The sequence below is a fragment of the Varroa destructor genome, unplaced genomic scaffold, assembly GCF_002443255.2.
Source record: "Varroa destructor unplaced genomic scaffold, Vdes_3.0 BEIS01000001.1, whole genome shotgun sequence".
Taxonomy (NCBI): domain Eukaryota; kingdom Metazoa; phylum Arthropoda; class Arachnida; order Mesostigmata; family Varroidae; genus Varroa; species Varroa destructor.
In genome coordinates, this window is record NW_019211454.1 from 62,761,463 (window position 1) to 62,785,444 (window position 23,982).

At 41.9% G+C, this 23,982-nt stretch overlaps 1 protein-coding gene across 3 annotated transcripts in view; it reads left to right on the plus strand.

Moving 5' to 3' along the window:
• LOC111252391 (uncharacterized) overlaps positions 1–23,982 on the plus strand; it is a 44,324-nt gene that overhangs the window by 13,661 nt on the left and 6,681 nt on the right. For 2 of the 3 annotated variants that reach the window (XM_022810199.2, XM_022810209.2), the window contains exons 2-9: positions 12,935–13,282; positions 19,848–19,958; positions 20,414–20,620; positions 20,828–20,963; positions 21,573–21,733; positions 21,889–22,020; positions 22,337–22,495; positions 23,701–23,856. In XM_022810199.2, the coding sequence (XP_022665934.1) occupies positions 12,935–13,282; positions 19,848–19,958; positions 20,414–20,620; positions 20,828–20,963; positions 21,573–21,733; positions 21,889–22,020; positions 22,337–22,495; positions 23,701–23,856 (1,410 nt within the window). Of the gene's footprint in view, positions 1–11,927; positions 11,945–12,573; positions 12,674–12,934; positions 13,283–19,847; positions 19,959–20,413; positions 20,621–20,827; positions 20,964–21,572; positions 21,734–21,888; positions 22,021–22,336; positions 22,496–23,700; positions 23,857–23,982 lie in introns of those variants that run through there. The other variant, XM_022810218.2, reaches the window with a different exon arrangement.

Consider the following 23,982-nt stretch of genomic DNA (forward strand, 5'->3'; position numbering starts at 1 on the left):
TTGCACAGATTCATCGTCCTGTGTCCAATGTTCATATTTTGCTCTCAGCCCTAGTCGTTATGGCGCGCCAGTTTAGTCCGGGGCGCAGGATAATAAGCCATCGTCTGACGCCACTAGCGTCTACTCCGTTTTCCAGTTGTTCCACAGATCCCACTAGCGCTTCTGTAACCTAATCTCGATTGTGCTAAATCATTAACGGTATTACAGTTTGTCCATTTCCAGTTAGCTTTGTCCTTATTACTCAGTACGTGATTGATCTGTGGTAGGTTTCCTGAACGTAATAATCTTCTCCCTCTTGATCTACAATACTGTTCTTAAACCTATCATGCTATATTGTAGCTAGAATCGCAAGCACACACACACACACACAGCAAAGAGACACAGGTTCCAGTAGACTTTCGAACCGATCATAGCCATGGACCCGATAGGACGCGGTAAGCCGTTATTGAGTTTGTGCATCACTAAATAAATGCTTCCAATAGCGATCGTGGAGTGTTACGCTATTGTAACATGTTGTGATCTATTCGTTTTTTTGTTATTGTTTCTAAGAATTCAAATTATTAATTAGGCTAACATTTATTTGAAAAGGACAATTCTCTAAGAAAGCACCTAACGACACTTACGAATTCGGGTAACTATGGATGAATGTTTAGTTTAAATAAACACTTTAGATAATTACTTATACGCGCACATATCAAGGCGTACTGTGGTAACGAAAATCAATCTTGTTCGATCCATTTGATAACTAGCCCAGCTTGCTTAGCTAGCTAGTCCGCTAATAAAAACAGGGTTCACTTGATTTAGAAATTGTGATATTCTATAAGATCGATAGTTTGCTTGAATTCGGTAGTAAGCATTATTCAAGGCTAAATAAAAAATTACCACATATAGGTTTACGGCAAGTGGTTTGCACTGTTATGTTTCATTGATCGTAGATTTTTTCTAGTAGAACCCTTCGGCCCAGCTCGATCCAGGCTCGCATGCCTTCGTTGTTGGCAAAACTGCGTAATATAATTACTTTTACATGGATATGTAGAGTTTTTGAAGGTTATCATCACAGTTGAAAGACCTATATCTACCAACGGGACGTACTAAACAAGACGTATATTGTAACCCTTTGCTCCACGAGAGAGCATAGTATTAATAGAAATAAATGTACCGAACTAAAAATCACACTTAGTAAAGTAACTAAAACAGATTTCACTTGTTTGATACTCGCTTGATTTCAGCGAAATCTAAAAAAATCATCAATTTATTTTTGGACTCATACCCTGCGGCGTACATACCCCGTAAGCTGAACGCCTCATTTGACGAACAGCAAAATTTGCTGAGTCGTCTGCGCTACTTCCTTTTATTTAAGTAGTTTGCATTGTATAGTGTGTATGAGGTCGGGGGTAATGTGACGCGGTAAGGAAAACAATCATTCGTTAACACTTAAATAATAAGCGCTGTATAGTAGAGCAAGATGAAAGTTAGACAGCTAACTTCTTGCTTCCGTCAAACGGTACAGATATATAACTTAGAACAATTTCAGCAAACGCCTGTATCATCACCTTGACCTAAATTCGTCTTATATATGACATTCCGTCCAATAGCCTATACTGTTCCGTCAAATACAACGACAAGTCCATATTAAATATCCCTTCGAAGCGCTACGACAAAACAATCTCGTATGCAGAGACCTCTTGCTCTTATAGCCAGCTATACTCTGAAGTTCCGTGCATTTTTCAGTACAGCTGCTGCCTTGGTGTTTGCTTTTGAAATAGGTAGACAGATTCACGCAAGCCAGTGCGTAACATGTGATCACTGACCTGCAGTCACCCGCCGGGAAGTTCCTGCCGATGTCGTAGACATTGTTATTGTGACACTTTTTATAAGCGAATAGCATTATTCTAATCACCGTCATGATCGTTTTTGTTCTACGCATATCGTCTCGATATTGATTACTCGTTGAAGACGCGTCCTCAAAGAGTGTTCGTCTGCAAGCGTCCAGTCTACTTCCGCCCCCCCCGATATCGTCCCACAACAACAACAAACCCATCCCATATTCTGTATATGCCGCACATGCTATTCGTAGCAGCCGGTTGTAGCGAGACCAGCATCAACATGCGATATACCAACGTATCTATACGCAAAGAAAAAATCCGCCCACAATAGCTATCTGCATTTTTTTCCTCCAACAAAGCCTCCAAAGGGTGCATTCGTAGAAGATTTTTTTTTTTTTACTAGTGTGAACGATGAAGGCCAGTGAATTTACATAGGAACGATTATTTTTATCAATCTAGTTGTAAAAGACGAAGGCTGTCCAATCACATTTTTTTTAACATAAAACAAGCATTAAAAGTTATGTTAACTAAGAAATCGTTCTCTGTAGCAGTTCATGTCATCGTACACAAACGAGCTGATTACGCAAACAAGCATTGCTCATGATACAAAGATTGCTGCGGTCTATGTAAAGCGTACCAATGAAGAAAAACATAGGAGTGGAGGGACTGATTGTGGATTATTTTTAAAAACAGTGTTTATAATACGGTTGCTGAAGTTAACCCGCTCGGTAAAAAACTAGTTGTCCGTTTGCATGGACTGCGTTATTTAAGTTATATAAATTGTATAATAAATCTGCTGACAATGATATGATCATGATGCCGTTGCGGTGAAAATGAAAATAAAGCGCCTTTGTTGGGTTTTTGTGTCGACATTTGTAATTGTCAGGCAACGACTAATGACAGTTAATATTAGTTACTGTATACAAATATACCTGTCTGCAATACGTATATGGCCCGAACTCCCTTGCAGAGAAATTGTTTACAGGTTTTTTTTCATATCTGCCACTCAATGAAAGCAATACCCGCTCATTTAGACTCCTATCGGATATTTCTTCATATGAAATGTTTTCAAGGAAGACCTTCTAAGGCTTCCTGATCCGTATTCACACAGTTCTATTTTATAGAGCCCTAGATGGAGCGGATCTTCAAAGTCTGAAGGATCCTTCATAAGGTAATGTTTAATACCATTACGAGTTGTACTTTGAGGAGGTTTAATAGAGGTATGACTACTCTAGACGCAATTGATCATTCGTATGAAGAAATTCGATCTAATACGAGAACATCGTAAAACTAGTAACTATAGAGACAAACGGTACAAGGGAGACGACGATGAGGTAGGTCAGCTCCAGTTAGAAATACAAATAGATGGACAACAGTCACGCTGCCCGTTGGTCCTTTCTCATGCATTGGGTTTACATTACCAAAAATAGAAGCTCCATTCTAGAACTGAAGACAACCCAAGTCCGTGCATCCACTATGTGGAACGTATCATTTCAAAGATGTTTCATACAAAAATTGAACCGCAGAATTCGTGAAAGCAATCTTTCAGGCCACAGCGATACTTCTAAGTGTAGTATTTCTACGAAATAGTACGAAAAGTGCCACGAACCATGTGTTTCTATCGATTAGACAGAAAACTAGACAAGCCACAATTACGATACATTTCCAAAAGCGTTTTTGCAGTATCACTACTTATGCTTGCTAGCCTATAATCGACTGCGATATTACATCATGCACGTTCTCTAAAAATGGGCTCCGTAGAAGCACCAATGCGTTGTCTCTTTTGATAATCTCGAAATTTCCTCTGCTCTTCCTATTGATGCTGAAATGAGCTATCACCGGTCCGACGACTGTTGCAACAAACACTATGCATCAACAATAATCTTGCGAGCCCAGAACTGATACATTTGTACTGTAGCATAACTTCGTTACTACACGCCACATTTATATTTCTATAGCATTGTCCTCCGTTCGAGATGGGACTACATCGGTACAATTTCACCTTTTTCAAGCGCAAACACTGGGTTATTGAGCTCAAGCAGCATTTATGCATCACAATAGTAGTCAAGTGGAGCCGATCGGAAGGACGGTAGCAGTTGCGATCTGTGAACGCTGTCGAGAGCCAGCAACGCCAGCCCTTGTTTACTGTGAGCCTTCCAATCGTATAGAGACGCGCCCCAGCGCGCTGGGGACCTGGGACGTCTGAATACTTTGTCATCAATAAAAACGTCATTGTCATCATCGAAATGGGAAAATGGCCATCCATCTAACCGAGATCCATGGCAAAAAGGACAGACGAAAGATGGAGGCTATAATTGGGTCAAGAGAACAGGGCGAATACGGAACGGATGTTAGAAGAGAAATAATAAATGAACTACATAAATATCTTACCCGACTCAAGTGATGAATATTTTTCTGGTCGATTCACCTTCTCTTCATTACCCTTCTTTTCTCTTCCATATCCGCGCTCCAGTCCTTTAGACTCGTAGTCGATGGAACGAGCTGGAGCCTACTTAGCTCTAACGGCGACAGATTTTTCGGCGGTAAGAGTGAGCCAAGCCATCAGGCAAAGCACCAACGTTAGATAGTAACGGTGGTAGCAAGATCATCCCATCATTGTCATTGCTGTTGCAGTGCAGACGATCAGCCGAGGCCGTCGGTAACGACGTTAACTATGTCAATGGCAGGTGTCAGAGACTGTTATTAGCAGCAAACAGAAAAAGTACGCGCAAAAGTAATAGTTGGGAATGGCAGGGCGAAGGGGCAAACTCTTGAAGGACGCAAGGAGAGGTGAGCGGGAGAGCGAAGACGACCCGGGAAGAATGAGATGTAGTCAAACTCTTGCCAGATCTCAGCAAAATGAAGTAAGCGTTGCACATACGATACAAAACCAGGCAAAGCAGGTAAGAGACAATGGTGGACGTGCAAATGAAATAACCAAACTGGAAGGGCACATGGCTGGTGTACGCTAAGTTACATCATGAAAGACTTCTATTTTTATAACTGAAACCTATTCTATATTAGGCAGATGTAACAGACTCTTGTTTCTGCGACGTGTAATACCATAATGCTGTAATTCGTTGTTCGAGGTCGTTATTGACGTTTTCTTTTGTAATGGCGTGATGTTATTCTTTGCGGATTATTACGACTGCGTTTGCTGTTATCAGAGCATGACTCTCATGTCACCTAGCTCCTGTTGTATCTAAGATCGAATAAAGTTTTTTACAGACTAAGCATGCACAATACGTATTTGTAACAGAGGGATCATATGTTTTTGTATAAGTTTGTCAAAGACTTGACTCATCTAATGTCGTGACGTTAACTTTTTATTCATATCACATCCAAAAGGGCACTAACCGACAAATTATTGGTGTTATATAGCCAGAACATATCAAACTGCGCATGTACTCTCGCACTATATTATCTGTGTACATGTTGGTAATATTGTGTGTTCTTACATAACTATCGTTTATTGTGGAGTCTCTCGTTTATTGGGTCTGTTCGCGCATACTTGTAATGGTAGGACATAGCTCACTGAACAGGGTCATTGCCGTCTTCCCTGCAACAGCAAAGTTTCGTACCTTGACCTTTTCACAAGCTCGATTTGCAGGATTTCTCCTTTGCACGGCCTCTTCGATTTTCCCACGTCTAACACTTCTTACTCAAGTCCAATGTTCTACGTACTATGTACTACGCTCGCAGCTAACGCTTAGAACAACTGAGATATCCGTCTGCCATAGTTAGGTTTTTCTTTCCTCAGTGTGCGCTTTTTTTCTTCAGCAGAGTTAGCTGCGTTTTAGGTGAGCTTCATGGTAGAGCGAAAGATGCCAGGGGCCCGGTTGTACACTGGAGTTGGAGTAGTGGAAGCCATCTGTATCTCCACTGCAGGCCACTTCGTTCGGGGTTAGTAGCGTCATCAGGCTGCTCCTACAGTTGCTGCTTTAGCTAGTATTACTCCTAGAAGGAAACGCCAGTCCGTCAATGAAATGAGGCCAACCGGAGAAAAAGCCGTAGAAGAAAGCGAACCAGCGCAGCTAGATTACGTTTATAGAGACGGAGCATATGTGCTCTTTGATGACAGCATCCGTCGACAAAGCAGAACATACCTCTCCGCGGACTAGGAATAAAAGAGCTTGGCGGGAATAGCGCTTACGGCTTACCCTTCAGCTTTTTCGCCTGTAAAAGACGTTTCACATTTGGAGTTCGAAAGCTACAGCATATCACTCTGTCGTTACTTTTTCTAGTATTTGGGGCGAACTAGACTATTCCACGGCATGCGACCAGGTGGTGACCCAGCTTATGCGCATCCTTTTATAACTCTCACTTTTATCTTCTGTATTGTGGGCATCATTAGATAAAGGCATGCCGGCATCTCGTGCGCGTAGGAGAAGGCAGAGGCTTACAGGTGATGGTTATTACAGGTGGTAAATAGAGATTAATGGCCGATCTGACTGCAATTTAATGAATGGTGAGCCAATCGATTAGTGGGCCGCTTTGATCAGCCCGATGCCACTACTATACAAAGACCATAGCAAAATGATGCCAGCATACTTAGTTACGAGCAACAAAAACGGACTAGTATGATGCAATTGTCCTGTCAAGTGGTTCGATGACGTTTGCTATCAAAGGAGAGAGAAAGGAATACCGGGGCAAACAGAGGCCACCGTTTTATAGAAACGGTCGTGGAAAATTGCTTGTTCCCTGGCGGAGAAATAAGATGAGCGATAAAGCAGGTAGATGAGTATGCAATCGTCACCACAATTTTCATCGTCACCTCCGCGTACTGCCTCACACCTATTTCATATGTTTCCCACGGTAGAACGCTACCGCTGACCGCTCTTTTTGTAGTGTCGGCTGCTTGGCTATCCTCTTTGCGCCGACATACAAGTGTTGGCGGTACGACATCTGCGTATGTAACGCCTTCGAACGGTATATGGAGCACCATAGGCGCATTATGTTTTATCTGGTTCATCGAAATAAAGTTTGTACATAGCCTACGTATAATAGGTTGAGCCTTTAAAGGTGAGAAAGATGAAAAACAGGGGAAAGTAAATGACCTAGTTAGGACTCCTAGTCCTTTTTTCCAGGGGCTGGGAAACGAGTCGAAGTTTTGGCTTCTTTGTGCTGGCCTGTTATTTGTGGCGAACGTTGCAAGGCATAAAGCAAGTAATGCAGCAAACGCTAGACGAACAAGCCTGTCTGACAAGTGAAAATGAAGCATCAACGCTGTCACTGAGTAAAAAGACAAACATGGTTGATGTCGTAGTCGTCGCCGCTCAGCTTGTCCTTTAAGGTCAAATCAACCTTGTGAATAGGAAACAACGCTAGAGAATACACGTAGCAAGCATGCATAGCTATAAGGAAAAAAGGTAATGGAAAGAAAAAATACGAGGCAACGATGATACAACACATTACTTGGTAAGGCCGATTGAACTCGTATATTGAGACAAGGTTACAGAGAACAGAATAAGCGTCGCTAATTAAATAAATACTACTAAATCTTTCAAGTTTTAGGGCTCAGCTTACCGTAAGTTATAACATCAGACGGTTACAATAAAACTTTCGGTTTGTAATAACATATACGTGATATCGACACTGCATTGTCAATATCCGTCCAGTGATATGGATCCAGATGGCGCCATAGAATAACTATATATATATATATATATATATATAGTATATATATATATAGTATATATATATATATACAATATATAATATAAGAACAGATTATAAATTCTGCTTGCAGGACTTACCAAAAAAAAACGACTACTAAAAGACGGTTGCATCGAACATTATCCCAACAAGGGAACTATTAATAATCAAGAACGGAGATATGGAGAGTTCTACAGATTTCAGGTTTCTATGCTCCTTATTTATTTCTGTGTCACATATTCCACTTGTAACTAGCATCTTGGGGAGTAGAGAAAGTATCTAGTGCTAAATGAGGCTTCTAGAAAGATTACACCCAGTGTGACTTCGGTTTGGGGTCTCGCTCCTCCTCAACACATTAGCAATTTGAAATCCTCCCTTGTATGAAGAATAGGAAGGACGAGAGCTGGATATTGACATGTAAGGTTGTCATGTCAGAACCAAGTTTGTACGGAAAAAGGCGCCGTTGCTTTGGGTTCGTTCAATCGGCCCACAAGTCCTAGTTGTTTTGCCTTGCACCGCCGTCGGTTCCGGTGCCTGCCATGGTCTGCTTGACGGCAGAAGGGTTCCTAACACTGCAGTTATCCAGGGCACACTTTGTTGACAGTGAAGCTGGTTCTGCAGTTTTAGGTGCTTCTTTTTCCTTAAACCTCTTCTTAGTTTTCTACTCTCGGCTGGACCTGGCTCAAGATGAGGCGGTACGCTATACTCTTTCTCTTGCCAATCTCTATTGCTGTTGAAACCCAGCCGTTCATTCGCTCTTCGGCCTTGAACGCCGCCGACGCTGATTTCTTCCCTCGATCATCTGGACAGTTTGGAAAGGATAAAGACCTAGCTACTGACTTGAACATTCCTGATCTCGTCGGCAACGTCGTATTCCCACGACCTCTCGCCGATCCTTTCATGCATTAAAACACGAATGCAGAAACCGACATAATGCTAGCAAGAGGGATGGAGGAGCTAACTCGATTTCACCCCAAGGGAAAGGCCGTCTCGCTCTCTTCGAAGAAACTCCATCGCCTCACAATCACCTCTTGGGGGAAAGCTATTATGCGTATTACGAATTATGGACTTTTTTCGCCTTCTTCTGAGCACTTCTGAGGTAGAAACTGTAGAAAAAAAGACGACGGAAAGTAGCGAGACGGAGCGACTAAAAGTACGGAATAAAGGCAAAATAAGTGAAGCGCACCATTCATCGTTGTTTTTTCGTGCTTGCAAATTACGTCACGATCCTTCTGGCAACACCGACACCAGCTTTTTGACGACTTGGCGGTAATACGTCTGGCTGATTCAACGCGACTGGTAAACGTTGCTGAGACCTAATACCATGCAGTCTGATATAACAATGATTCACAAGGACGTTCCCCGTCGATCGAGGAGGTTTGCTGATGTTGATCGCTGTCGCCTACACTTTGTTGTTTCCTGGATCATAAAGGAAAAAAAACGTAGAAAAAAGGAACACGGATGTAAACAAAGACTTTACACAAACAAGTCAAGGAATTATTTTATTACTCAATTGTGAGAAACATACATTAGGCAGCGATGTATACGAAGCATTGATTATGCCACATCAACGCTATGAAAAGAACACAGCATCACTCTATCTGTAATACATGCAGAAATGATGTACTGCGCATTAAGGAACACCAACCGAGTTCAGTGCAAGAAAAAAAATAGGCAACGGGGACCCGGATAGCTTTTCAACTCTCGTTAGTGATTTGCGTAATTTCGGAAAAGTTTGCGGGACTACACGCCACTAGTAGTAGCAGGCTATAATCTTACTAGAGAAAAAGCTACAATTACTACGATAGCAGCCAATAAAAGTCTAGTTATGTCCAGGTACAGACCTGGATGCACCAACAGCCTAAAGAGAAAGCAACGAAACCCAGCTGCAAGTGAAATTGCATATATAATGTAATAGGCATCAAGTATACGTCGATCAGCATCCCAGCTAGGCTACCCAGTAAAGTAATATTGATAGTATAAAAACTATGCCTCATTTTTCTATAGACACAGATCAATGACGTCTAGGTGGCGAAGGCCAATATTGGTTAGATTAAGCTCTATCCGGCGCTCGAACACACACGCACGCATTCACGCGTATACAACCAGTAAAATGCACGTACAACAATGCAGTCGGCAATCCCGAAGGGCCCAAGAGATTCTGCAGCGAGGGCTTCCAAACGAGACAAGAGGATCAGAGGGCAAGGGATCTACAGCGTGGCCGGCTTTTTCTGCGTTGCTCTCCAGCTGAGCTTAGCCTGGGGGCATGTTCTCTATTAGCCCCACAAATACGATGAGGTTTGCCACAACAACGGCGAGAGGATTTACTTATCCCATATTGTCTGCCTGGTCACTGAAGGAAGACGCATCGCTAGGCGATAGTAACGAAGCTTCGAAGCAACATCGTTCCCGTATGCCAATAGCCAGTTGGCTTGCCACTGAAAAAACTCTTTATAATCGCCACTATTGTCACAGTGAACAGAAATGTTACTTTATATGTGGGCTTTTTCTTATTATTTTTAATGTTATCATTATTTATCGGAAGCCTGTTTATCCGAATCACAACAAATTAAAGCCGCTCGCTACTAAACTTACATTCCTACGAGAAATCCTGCTCTGGATACGAGCACAAAGAGAAGCCGGATGTTCTGCATAGATATGCAAGTGGATACACATTAAAAGTTAAGGTAAGCTCTCCATAATCCTGGTAAGGATTACGAGCTTAAACCTTGCTAGCGTCCAAATGATACGCTATAATGTTAACGCATAAAGTATCTTTAGGGTAATGTCTTTATTGAACAGAAACATGTTGTCCTGAAGAAAATGAATACGAAAGTACATGTAATAAGGAGAGTTTGTTTGAGGATACAGTAATTCCTGGGACGCGCTGCTTTTTTATGGCAGTTTTTCAGGTCAACATGTCGTGAAGACCGGATAGAACGGTTGCGAATGTACAATCGCGTTAATTTGAATCAGTTCTACGAAGTTACCTAGAAAAGTTCTCTTTTGGATCGAGATATACTCGAATGCAGAGGAAACGGTAATTTTATATATAAGTATATACGAGTTGTAGTGTGAAAACTATAAATCTGTTTACTCAGGTTTTTACTTGTGATCATTTGTTCGATTGAATCTAGGTAGTAAAATATTTTTACAAAGATGCCACACTTTACCCGGAAAAGGGCACAAAACTCGTTGTAACTTGACTTGAGACGGTGCCTACATATAGATATAGCTAGAAATATAGTTAGTAACATAATTCTAGATGCACTCATTTTGAGGAAATTACTTCGGAAGCCCGTCCATATCCTGGCTTACGTTTTGGTACAGTCTTTTTGTTTGTTTCTTGATCTGGCAGCATAAAATGATCATATTTATTTTGCCGCCAGGCACAAGCATAGACGTATGTGAACACGTTTTGCACATGCCCTAGACAAGCAATCAGACAATCCTACAACTATTTTGCTCCTGATCGCGGTCGGATGCTACATGCTTTTACATCAAGTACGAAGAAACATTTATATTACATGTAAAAGGAATTGATAATACACATATAGACTGCATCTCTAGTTGATCGACAATATGAAAAGACGCCTAAAACGTCCAGACGAACCGTTCGAAGCAGATACATTAGCATGTGTAATATAAATATCGTATGGCCAGAATTTATCTTTTCGTCGGTATAGTGATGCATTTTACCTGCGGCGTATAGATATCAGCTGTGCGTGCCTTAATGAGGTCTTGGGTTGATTGCGGTGCTTAATTGTGTTATACACTTACATGGGTCCTAGGTACCAATAAGTATCTAATCGTTAGCTACGCTACGTGATCGATTTAGCAAACGAGCTTTAAGACGCCTCATGCTTTGGTCCTGTACAATACAATATCTGAATAATAATAACCCAAATGGCATCCTCTGTTCCGATCGGGTGCTACTATGCGCTTATAGTATAAACACATAGATACCCTCAAGGATAATAAGCTCGCTTTTTTTTCAACGAGACGTATCGTCGCTACTTAGTTAATTAGAAATATGTGTGGCTAAATAACTCAAGTTGTTCTATAGTCTATCCACAGCGCCGGGTGCTGTGGTACGGTATTATATATTATATTATATAATAATGGTAGTAATATTAGTAACCTTTATTGACACCGTGTGTAACATAACCTAAAGAAATACTGGTTTGAGGCGATAGGTAACGAACAACAGTATTAAGTAACAGATAAATTTTTACGCGTTCATTGTCACTCTCTACGACCTTCACTCATTTTTCACTGTTTCTTCAGAGCTTGTTCAGCTCACTGTCATATGACTACCAACTTCATTTGTTAGTGATGGAAGGGAATGGTAACCGTTTGGCGCGAGGTTTGAAAAATACAGTGAGCACAAAAGGACTTACGAGTGAAGCTCTCGAAAGGCGATGTTAACGACCTTTAGCACGTGGATTTAGCATTGTTATAAGGTGATGTATCGGTCTTTTCTGTCGGAGAGTCTCATTTACATATTGTAAGCAGATTGATGATATAGTTCTCTTTTTTGAAGCGATTTTCAGTACCAAAGGATTCATCCAGTCCTACCAAACGCAAATTATAATCTTCTTAGAATGGAAATCTAGCTTAACTGTAGGTTTAAACATACACTTGGGAGCTATTCATTTCTTTCTCTGTCTCATCTTAACGCAAACATGCCATTTTTCGTAAGCCGTAACAATTCCGTGTGGAGACCCATAATGTGTGGCTCTGTGCTGTTCTATGCTGACAGAGATGTTCGAAGAGGATAAGAACTGTATTTTCTTGCGCTCTCTGCTAAGTTTATGTACCACCCAAACTCCACAATTTTTGAAAATCCCATTGATTTAAAGTAGACGCCAATAATCTGCAGTTCAGTTTCTTGGCCGAACCTCGATTTTTCTTTACGACTTGTATTCGTTTAGGAATAGTTTTCAAGGGATCCCCGATCTCAATGGCCGACTGAATCAGGATGCATCCCTTAGTTCTAAAATGGCATTATTTAACTACGGAAACAGCTTTGAGCGGTGTTTTAAAGTGTGAAGTCTATATGTAGCCGACACAAGTGTTCTGACCTCCTTAGGCAGATTTTTGGCCTCGAAAAAGGCCAAATAGGATGGCCGTCGAGAAGGTTTTTCTTTCCACCAGAAACGTTCGCCTTTGGACGAGCATGAAGAGAGAAGGTAAATAAAATATTTAAAAAAAAATACCCACCTGAAAAACCATCTTGATAGTTTACAGATATTTGCTAGTCAGCTCAAATTATCACTCAGTAGCAATTAGACTAACGACAGAAGCAGTGGCCACCTGCGACAATGATTATTAGTAATAATTTTAACTTTATTACATCGATAACTTTACTACAACAATTTATTTCAATTTTAAAAATTCGTTAACTTGAACGGATCACAACTGTTGACATTGTGTCTTGTTTTAAATTACAGCATCAATCGTATACTGGGCGGTAGTTCGAGGAAAAGTGGCGCTGCCGTGCAATATCGAACCGCCAGCGGCCGGTGACGAAGTCGTTCTTGTATTGTGGTACAAAGATGATAGTCCTGCACCCGTGTTTACGTTAGACGCACGTCGGGGTGATTTGGAACGAGCTCGTCACATAGATAGGACGGCGCAGTCCGATCAGTTAGCAAGTCGAGCATACTTTAATATGGCAAACAAGCCGGCTTTCCTCCAGCTGGATCCCGTTCAAGAGGAAGACGCGGGCGAGTTCCGTTGTAGAGTCGATTTCAAACGAAGCCGCTCGATCAACACTGTCATCAGTCTACGGGTAGTAGGTAAGCTTCGCTGCAAAAGCCATAATAGACGCAGTAGAAATGTATTTATATATCATCTACAAATGTATGTCTCTATATATATATGCATCGCAGCAAAAACGTAAAACCAATACTGCTTTCTCCTATTGTTACAGGCGACCAATCCGTTAAAATGACATAGTAAAGTCTAACAAATGTTTGTTTTTATCTAACCGCTTATAGAATCATTCATATCCTTTCGACATATCTCGTGTCAGTTACGATTGTAAACATTAGCTCAATAAGCATTTGTGTTTCATGGGCATCACTTTATTGCAAATAAATGTTATCGGGATGTCAGTTAAGATAAATGTTTCCGTATAATACTGTTCTTATACATTGTTTCAAATGGCTGGCTCCAGACACGAAATGAAGTGCCTCCACAGTTGATTTTGAATTGGAATTACCACATGTCTTCGATGACAAGCACGTTATCACCACACCATCCCATCTTGCGGAATTAGTTACGTTTTTTCCTGTCGAAAGCTGAATCTTGCTTCCTAAGCGCGTACTAACAAGAACACGGTCCATTGAAGTACAATCTTCGTGTGAATTGTTCTATCAATTTATTTTATCTTCTTCAATATATGAAAACTGAAGTTGGGCAAATAGAACAACAACGGGAATAAGCGTATTCGGTGCCATCCCAAAACAGCGATTGTAGTACTGAATCTAAATATGGAGGTCGATATCGTATTCTGCTAGACTCTTTAGAATTATACCTCAACGTTTACTGAGCTCGTCTGCGAGAAATGTGTTTATACACGCCGAACCGTGTAATATTGCGGAACGGCTGTGCTTCCATCGATAAACAATTATACATTCTATAAAAAGTTTATTATCAAAATGAATGCGTTTTATGCTAAGAACTGCGAGCTCGAACTACTGTTAGATTAGGCCTACAGGGTTATCTCGCATTACCAGCCCGGGTTGCACAGGTACTTGCTTTGTATATACCTCCAATGTTGAGATAAAGGAATCGCATGAAGTTAATCGTTTAGCTTATTAACAAATGGAAAGATTACTTCATCACTCTGCCTATAGAATTGAGGCATGACGTATTATCGCTGTAGCTTGTTATGAAGCCGAAGATGTCTAGAACGTCGTAGTCTGAACATGCCTTATTAAAAGAAGCACACTAAATATTTCGGCGTCTCTTTCCTAACTGACAGCTTTGTGCTCTGTCAGCAGTTTACTCAGCTGCAACAGCTCGTAGGCGGCCTAGCAAGGATGCTGATGATGAAAAAGATTTTTTGCGGTACCTTTTACTTCGTCGATGAAAGCGACTTTATTCACTGTCATTTTGCTGTAGGAACGGAACCGCCGAAACCTTCGATGTGCAATGCCAGGCCCTCAAATGTACTAATGCATCCAACGAGCAACAAATGGCTTCTCTACGGTCATACATACTTTTCCTCGTATACATTTGTTGTTTGTCCTTGTCATTCTTTCCGTCTGCCTGATTCTCAGTGTACAGTCACAGTCTACTCAGATGTGTCTTCCCTAGATCTGCCGTTCACTTTGTTGTCTCTCTTCTTGCGTCGTTTACTTTCTATTACGACCAAGGCCAGCAGATGGTCCCCAGATATTGTGGCTGGTGGTTGCACTATGTAGAATACAACCTTAACGAACCCTGCAATATGTGATCCCATACGACTGCGCTATCGCTAGCGCCGTTACCATATTGAGTAAAAACCTGGATATGCTTTTGTTTTTCTCTCTCGTTTCGACGTATCAACAGTAATATGGTCAGTAGGATCGGCACGTTTTTGTTTTTGTGGCTAGTTTTCGCTGGAGGAAGACTGAGAAACAAGGCCCCGAACGTTCGTTGGTGGCCGTTCGTTCATGCGCTTGTATTCGTGTTTCGCTCCCTCTCCCTTACTGTTTTTTTCTTTTTACGTTCGTAATGTTGGCAACCGTGAACTGAAAGCAACGCCTGGATGCGAGGTAGAGGCAGCCCGCTGTGTTAGCTCTGGCCAGCTTTTTGCGAATAGGACTTCTGTTCTCTTTTCCTCCATTGTGGTTCCGTTTCATAACCACTTCAAAGCGACATTTTTCGCTTTCTTCTCACTTGGACCACCCGAATCCCCCCCTGCTCCTTCCGCTGGCAAGCAAAAGCTGGCCCGCTGCGACGGTGACAGCGATAGCCCGCTCTGAAGTTTCTCCATCGTTAGCTCATATTCACTCATTTCTCTTTCTTGCTTTTATACACACATGCAAACACAGGGTAGTTTTCGACCCTTTTCCGCATCATTACCCAACCATCTCTCACTTTCCCCATTACACAAATAGACGCACACACGTCTATATATATACAGACATACAATTAAATAGACCGAAAAGGAAAAAGAGTGGAGGGATTTTCTTCCTAACCAGCCATTCACTTCCGTGAACGTTCTCCTGCCAATTTCCTTACGCATTTTTCTTACCATCAGTAGGTAACTACGAAAAGGATGGGACTGTGGAAGAAACCCTAGGATGGCAATCATGCTCCATTGTCGACAAAGTGTGCTGTCCCGCCGGCACCAGTGAAATCTTCAGACAGAAGGTGTTCTCCTTCTTAATAACACCAGGGTAGCTAACAGTCCCTGGCCCATCTTTACACTGGAAACTACCGCCTGCAGCAACGTTACCTCGTTTTCGCATGTTACCAAGATCCTTTGTCATTAGGTGGAAGTAGACAGACAATTTCGTACTGTGGGCCTTTGTTTGTTACCACGGTAACGTTGTCGTTTTATTGGACCTACATTCAACGGTTAGGTGATTCTCTTCAGCCGCTCCATTTGAATTCTACTTGGAGACGCCTGCGTTGGCTTATCAGGCAGAAACGGTATCTGGAACATTTAGCATAATTTGTGAGGAGAAGGAACAGAAAAAAGGTAGATACTTCCACGTGTTGCTCTTAGCACCCAAATGAATAGCGTAAAAACGAATCTCTTTAAGTGCGTTGCTATGATGGCTATAATTAAGAAGCATGCCGCCACGCTGGTTGAAATTTCAGCGAGATATTAGTAATTAGGAAAACAAGGAACGAGGAAAAAAATTAAGAATTAGGTAGATAACATATTCTTGTAGGAAAAACGTCAGTTATGTTTAGCAAAACCCACTCCAATTAAACCACTAATGGGGCAAGTCTTTGATACCGTACCTAAAAACAGGCGATTCCACGGCTTTTTCATACAAAATAAACAAATAATAATGACAAATGAAAAAAAAAGCTAAGGAACATATAGTAATATTAAATAAGTCTTTTATATGGGATGTAGAGCCCAAAAGTTTGGCTTTATGCAGTAAGTGCTATTTATTAATTTTCGACGTACAGAAATAACAACTCTTTAATAAAATAATAATAATAAAAACAAGCCCTTGTCGCATAGCATCCGAGTGCGATCGATTCGTTGGGAACTTCGACTTATTCCATTTATGCTATTACGGCATCAGTTAGATAACACTATACGACATAACGTTATCGTACCATCAGTCAAATATCGTGGGTTTCGGGGCATTGAGCGTGATTGTGCAAATATCAATTAGTGTTTGTGTCGTGTTGAATGTATAGACATTCGGATAGCGTTAGGGCTGCCGATCTGAATCTTTTAACAATACTAACAACTCAAAACGCTAGAGTTCATAGATCAGAATGTCTAAGCTTTTCTATATATATATATAAGGCTGTTTGTTGTACCAGGCGTGCGTTGTTCCGGCTATTTCCTACACCAGAAGGCCATTCCTTTCTAAAGCAAAGCAACGCGTCGTTTTCATTGATTAGCTGAAAAGAAAATTAGCTATGATCTTTCTGTGCTGAAGATTAGAGACTTATTTTTTCGCCTCCAAATCGTTATTTACTACCAGTTTTCATTGTACAGCTTCGACAGAAGTGAACATCCATTTAATATCAACTGCCGATTGAATCGTCCGGTAATAAACTCGGACCGTCAGTTTTTTCTATACTTTTTAGGGCCTTTTAGCACTTTGTGGTCGTTTTGAGTTTTTGCATTTTTGGGAGTTTGGCCTTCTATCAGTTGAAGATTTGATCGGGCTAAAATTTTTTGTATGCGCATATTTAATGAACACTTTAATAAGTTCATGCCTGCCAATATCGCCTAACCTACGATTACTAGCAAAGCGCTATTCGCGGATAAATAAAAAAAGGCATATTTTCAAAATAACTAGCGACTGACTTAGGTCTCGAACGAAACATGTAATCGTGGTCAATAATAACTGTACTCAATAAATGTAACAGTCAGGGTACTTCTAGCGTATAGAAAAAATCTCGCTCAAATATCTGTTTTTTTGCCTCAAATACAGCCGCAAAAATAAAACATAGGAGAAATTCGCATTAATGCTATTGCCATAGACCGATATGGGTTTGCCATCATCTGTCAGATACTTTGTACTTTGGCGGGGATTCGTATTTTGGAAGCGAACAACGCTGCACGCTTAGGGCGGAGTACATATATATCGAAGCACAAGCTGTCACGGATATCTCTAGGTGACACAGAGGATATCTTCCACTGTATTCGACCGAAGTACGCAATCGAATGTTATTGATTCCCTGTCCATTCGCAAGGTAAAACATTTTCTGTCTTTGTTCTATTACGTTAAAGTCAGCGTGCGTTTCACAAATCAGTCGGCCTGTTGAATCATGCACAACAATGACTAAGGGAAGCGTAGAAAGGCGTTTACGGGACGCGGACCGCTGGGGGGGGAGGGGAAGGATAGGGACGATACGTTATGTCAGAGAAAAAGAAAAAGCAGTGTCAGCCGTGAATTTTGGCGCCAGCCAAGCGAACGAGTGGGGGGTTTGTAGAGTCTGCTTCCCTTCTCCGTTTTTCTTCTACGAAAGAATACAGTACTTCAGTGCTTATAATAGTTTGAAGCTCACCGAAAGGGTTAGCTTGAATACTTGGTTAGTTATGTACCCCGTATTGCATAATTGACATCTTTGTTTAAACAAAAACAATTATCAAATGAAACACATTAACTGAGTAGGGATTTGAACTAAGCCGGAGTCATTTTAATATCCAAACGATTTAATGAGTTATATTTGCGATAAAACAATAATTTGCAATCGAGTAGAAAACTCTACGCAAGGCTGTTTTCATGGCCGCTGAATAAATTCTTCGTCGACTCGAAGTTGGCTTCGTCGAAAAAAAGTAGGACGCAGTTGCGTAAACAACTTCATTCTGTGAAACTTGTCTCGAGCATCACTGTTCGTACCATGACTGGAAATACTTGTCTTGAGTGGTTCTAACTTCCATAGTCGCATACGCTTCGATAGTTGTTACCATGAAACTCGACACATATCAGCATTCTGCTTTTTTGGAAAACCAGTGTTTTTTGACAAAAGTACATTTCAAAAAACTGAAAATAAAATAATTTCATAGACCGGCTATTAGAAATAAAGATGGACGGCTCTCGTTTAAAATTGAAAGCGCACTATTCTTTATGTACCTCAAGGATAAGAAATACTCCCACCTTATTTTTTTTTTACTTGGAACATGCCAACCATTTGTCAACGTCAGTAGCGCGGTTTACGAGTCCTTTGAGGATTTCGAATAAGACTAGATCTGATAAACTTTATGAACACTTTTACGGTATAGCGAATTTAGCGACCGTGTCAGCCAACCGTAAACGAACGTCTACAAACTATGGCCTTACTGGCCGATAGGCGTAGCATGATCTGCATGATACCGTCTGGTCGACAAGCCGGCACTTTACAATGTAACGAATATAAATAATAAACTTGAAAATGGGTAGGATCTTACTTCCGCTACCTTAATAGGGTAACAACCTGGCGAGAAAGTCAATAAAGTGGTGAAAAAATGTATCATTGTATAACTCTTCAGTGTAATTGGGTCGTTTTCGTAAATTGTTGTTGCTGTAATGTAATGTCTTCTGCTGCTTAAAAAGAAGCTTTCTATTTCGTCCACTTCTATTCACGGTATTGAGTATTCGTTGATGGTCGATAAATTGTTTATCAAGGGAACAGACAAATGGACGAAAGTGGCCTTTGAGCTTTAGTAGCCATCTTTCGACCTCATCATAAGAAATCAAATATCGTCGATTATTATGTAGAGACTGACCGTATGTTTCGATCTTAAAATTGTAGCTTGTCCATTTACTTGCCCCCGTTCCTTTACGTCATTTACATCCGGGTGCTGGCCCTTGCTCTAGTCCTTTTCCTTTAATTATCTAGTTTGTTAATTGTTAGTATCATCACCCATCAAAAGAACGTAGACTGCGCATCTGCGCACTTGGGAAGCTAGCTGAAGCGTTTTCTCTCCTTCGACATCACCAGGAAATGCTAAAGTAAACAACGGCAAAGCGTCTGGGAATATAACGACAATCGATATTGCACTGGGCCACTGGCTCGCATTACCGTTTCACTTACCATTCTTTCCCATTCCTTATACCAACAAACGAATGCCAAGCAGATTAGCTGGCAGAATTAGGATGGTGTCCCGGATCGTTCTCTAGCGTATGCTTTCGAAGTCCCTTAGGCAGGCGGTAAACGTGTGAAGTCCTTATTGGCTCGACATTGCAGTTCCGCCTGGCGAACCGGTGATCCTGGACGGGACCGGGAAACGGCTCCAGGGACCAATTGGGCCCTTCAACGAAGGGGATCCTCTAAAGCTCACCTGCCAGGCTGAATACGGTAAGCTTTATTCATTGTACTATGACATTGTAAAATTATAGCTTATTCTTATTCCTTATAAGTTTGCACTTAGATAAACTAGTCAATTATTAAATGCTGAAACAGGTAGCTGAATAGGTTAAGTTTCCTATTAGGTTGTCAATAACTATTAGCTTTTTTGTTCTAAGTTGTCAAATTTCGTTAGGTTAAATTATTCAGTGTTTTTAGTTTAGCTGTTCAAAAATGTAAAATATTCTAGATTGGAGCAAGACTTATCATAAACGTACCATTAACTTTAGACAAAACTACTTTTTAGGTTATCTCAATCGTACCTAAGTCTTATTCTTCCACACTCTTTTTGATTACATGGATAAAGAAAAGAAGGTCGTCCAGGTAGAGCATACATTTTGACTAGTGAATGATAGCAGTGACTGAAGGACCTATTCTAACGTGTGCTCAGCCACTGTCTATCCTAGGCAAGCCGCGTCCAGCCGTGACGTGGTGGAAGGACTTCCGCATGATCGACGACTCCTACACGTTCGTCCAATCAGAGAACGTTGTTAAGAACGTATTAGAAATCGAAGCGCTCACCCGAAGTGACGCCCTCACCGGTTTCACATGCAAAGCAGCAAATAACAATGTAACGGTAGCAGTCTCAACAAGTGTCATCATCGATCTAAACCGTTAGTGTTATATATATCTCTGGTTTTTTCACTTGATGTTGATCACGAGCATCCCTTGAATTAAATTATAGCTGACGTGTACTCGTACTGCGGTGACTTAATTATCTACTACAATTTCACATACATAGACTTCGTTTGATACAGACAAAATCAAACGTCAGGAGGAACCACAACACAATTATAGTGTTTTTTCCAATCACCTTGCAGTAAAACCTCAGGAGGTCACTATTCAGCCAGCAGAGCGGCCTATTTCGGCCAACAAGCCTTTCGAGCTAACTTGCACCTCAACAGGATCCAGGCCTCCTGCCATGCTGTCCTGGTGGCGGGGCGACCAGCAAGTCAGGTAAAGATGGCGCTATAAAGCGACGATATCCAGCACAGACTTTCGCCGGGCACGAAATGCATCAATGCCCAGCGGCGCTGGCGCCGCTTGCGGAGTTGGATCCCAGCTTCTTTTCCTTGGCGCCAGCCTACCCCCCAACCCCCTCACCCCGGTAGTTCAAATGGATAGTATTCAATGAATTTCTGCGGAAACGCTTGGTCGGTCGCTACTTGGTCGTCCCATTGCAGGCTTAGGTTAAAGTGTTTTGGAGACGGTGGGAAACGGAAAGCCATCGATCAAACGTGGAGTGCCAGCTTGTCGCTGTACTCGTCGGTTTTTGACGTGCTAGCAAGACAGGGTACTAAACTCGCATTCCGTTTATGCCGCCGATTTCGATCTTAGTTTGGCCCCAAAGAATGAAAATAAGAGAACCTGATCCTGTCTGAGTAAGCTGCCAACCTTCTGAAAGTAATCTGGCGATAGCGCAGGTGATGGTTATAGAGAAAAAGTAGTTGCTGATGTCACATGTGCTGTCTGTGCTTTTTGATTTTTCACGCACGCAACTCGCCTCTGTCTCGTCGTTGCCCGCATGGATCCACCCCGCCCTTCACATGACGCCGGCTGAGACAGGGCCGGCGTAGTAGAACGCAGCAGCGGTAGTGCAGATGCGCAGAGTGTACTCACATTCACACCGACCATCGACGACCACGGACGGATAATTGCGTGCCGTGCCGAGAACAAGGTTATTCCTGGAAGTGCCTTAGAGCAGGCCTGGAAACTCGATATACATCGTAAGTTATTATCAAATAGAACTACCTAGCTATCAAGTCTAACTTAGGTAAACAAAGCTGTACGTATTGTGCGATAGTCTATTGCAACGCTAGGGCAATGGGTCTTCGACATTAAGGTCAGACACAAGAGCTTGTGCTCATTGTGATATTTCCAGATCCACCTCGGGTGAGCGTATCTCTCGGGGCTAGTATAGTCGAGGACGAAATCGAGGAAGGCAAAGATGTCGTCCTTGACTGTAAAGTCATCGCGAACCCCTACAGCTCGCAAGTAGGCTGGATATTTCAAGGTAATACATATGCACTAATTGAACTAATATAACAGCGCGTACTTATATACTCTGAACGCAAGTGAACTTCATGTCATGTTAGAATGTTGCAAAAGTCAGCTGATTTTAGGATATTTCAACGTGAAACGTTCTTGTGTTTTGGTATTTTTTAAATTATGTGCGGCAAGGTTTTGAGTCCGTTACAGCACTGTTTATGAACGGCATGGTGGCCTAGACTTGAACTCGGGAGCAAAAGGCAAACAGAATTAGGCATAAGTCTAAAATAAAAACCAATTATAGCATGTCTTTACGCAACATCTTTCTTGCAACCTTATAGGTCGCGAGCTGTTGGCCAACCAATCAGCGGGTATTGTTATATCGAGCCAGTCGCTAGTCATGCAGAGAGTCAGCGTTCGCCAGCAAGGAACATACTCTTGCTACGCAAAGAACAAGGAAGGCAAGGGCGTCTCCAATGAATATGTGCTTAATATTAAATGTGAGTATCCTGGTGAAAATAGCCAGGGCCTACTCTATTGGCGCAATCTACCTTGATAATTGATCATCGTTTTAGGTAGGACTACTATAGTAGGCACTTAAACAGTTGCAAAAAAACGATTACCAGGTATCGACACTACCAGTAGCTGTACATTTAAATTTCCAACTCCAGAAAAAAAGGCCCGAGAGAAGACGAGTGACGGAGGAGAAAAAATCGACCGTATCAGCATAACCGCACCATGACACGGAATCCTTCTTATTTCTCTTTGCCCCTACTTCCTGAAACGGGTTGTCCTGTTCCAGTCCGTTAGACTACTTTTCCTTCAACCTGGCTGTTTTCTCCTCTCCCGGGACTCTTCCAAGCTAGCAGTGTATGTATCAGTAGAACTGATCCCGTTCGAACATCAAGGGGAGTTATTTATGGAATACACCCCCTTAGTGGGTTACCATTGTGTCATATGGAGACTCCAGGCGTTTTGTATCCTATATATCGACAATGCGCCTGAGTGGGTAGGGTCGTGCAATTGGTTGCATATCTAGGATTAATGAGTATAATATATCACGTTGCTGTAATACGTACGTCCAGTGGCTCAGGGCTCATTGGCCCTGCGTAGACGGCCTAAGAGAATAATAACCGAAAGAGAAGGATAAGAAGCAAGAAAGTAAATGGGGGAATTGTGAAGGCAGACAACAAAGGCACGACTTAGCCAAATGGAGTGCTCCAGACTGCGGTTTCTACTCGACTAGAAGGCTTCGACAAAATATGAGCTAGAAAAGCTAATCGGCCACTCACTGTGTGTTTACCTTTATCAACAGGGCATGAATTAGCCCCTCTAATATAAAGGAAAAAACGCCTCTACTTAGTTTCGAAAAATGGGAAAAAAGAATCGGAAGCTGGAATTGACCTGCGAAAAAATAGCATTGGCTGAGATTACATTAGCTGCACAGTGTGCTCGAACGGTGACGCAGCATCGCTGTAGTGGTATAGTTTACTGCTGTTTATAAGCCCCTAACACATCTCTTGTTTATTCGGATTTGTTATTTGTCTTTGTATTTCGCCCGCTGCTTCGCTTTCGTTCTCTCTCCTGCAAAACATGGGAGCACTGCTGCTTTGTTGCCGTGCGTCTTTGCTGCATCGTTCCCGCCTTCGTATCCCCTTCTCCTTTCTCTCTACTTCGTTGCTGTTACTACTATCGCTGCCTGTAGTTGCGCCGATGTGTGCAGCTACACAGCGTTTTACGTACGGCATATCGAGACAGGAGCCCGTGGCCGTCAACTGCTTCGTGGACTCCGATCCTGCAGAGGTCTCCTTTCGTTGGGCGTTCAATAGCAGCGAAGGCGTCGTAAAAGACATCTCCGAAGGTGAGCTAGCTACGTGTAATAGACTAGACAACAACGACAAAACTAGGCAGCACTTCGATCTAGCCATTTCTATTTATTACTTAGTATTATTTCGTCCGTGGAAACGGTAACCGTGGTAGTGGCAAG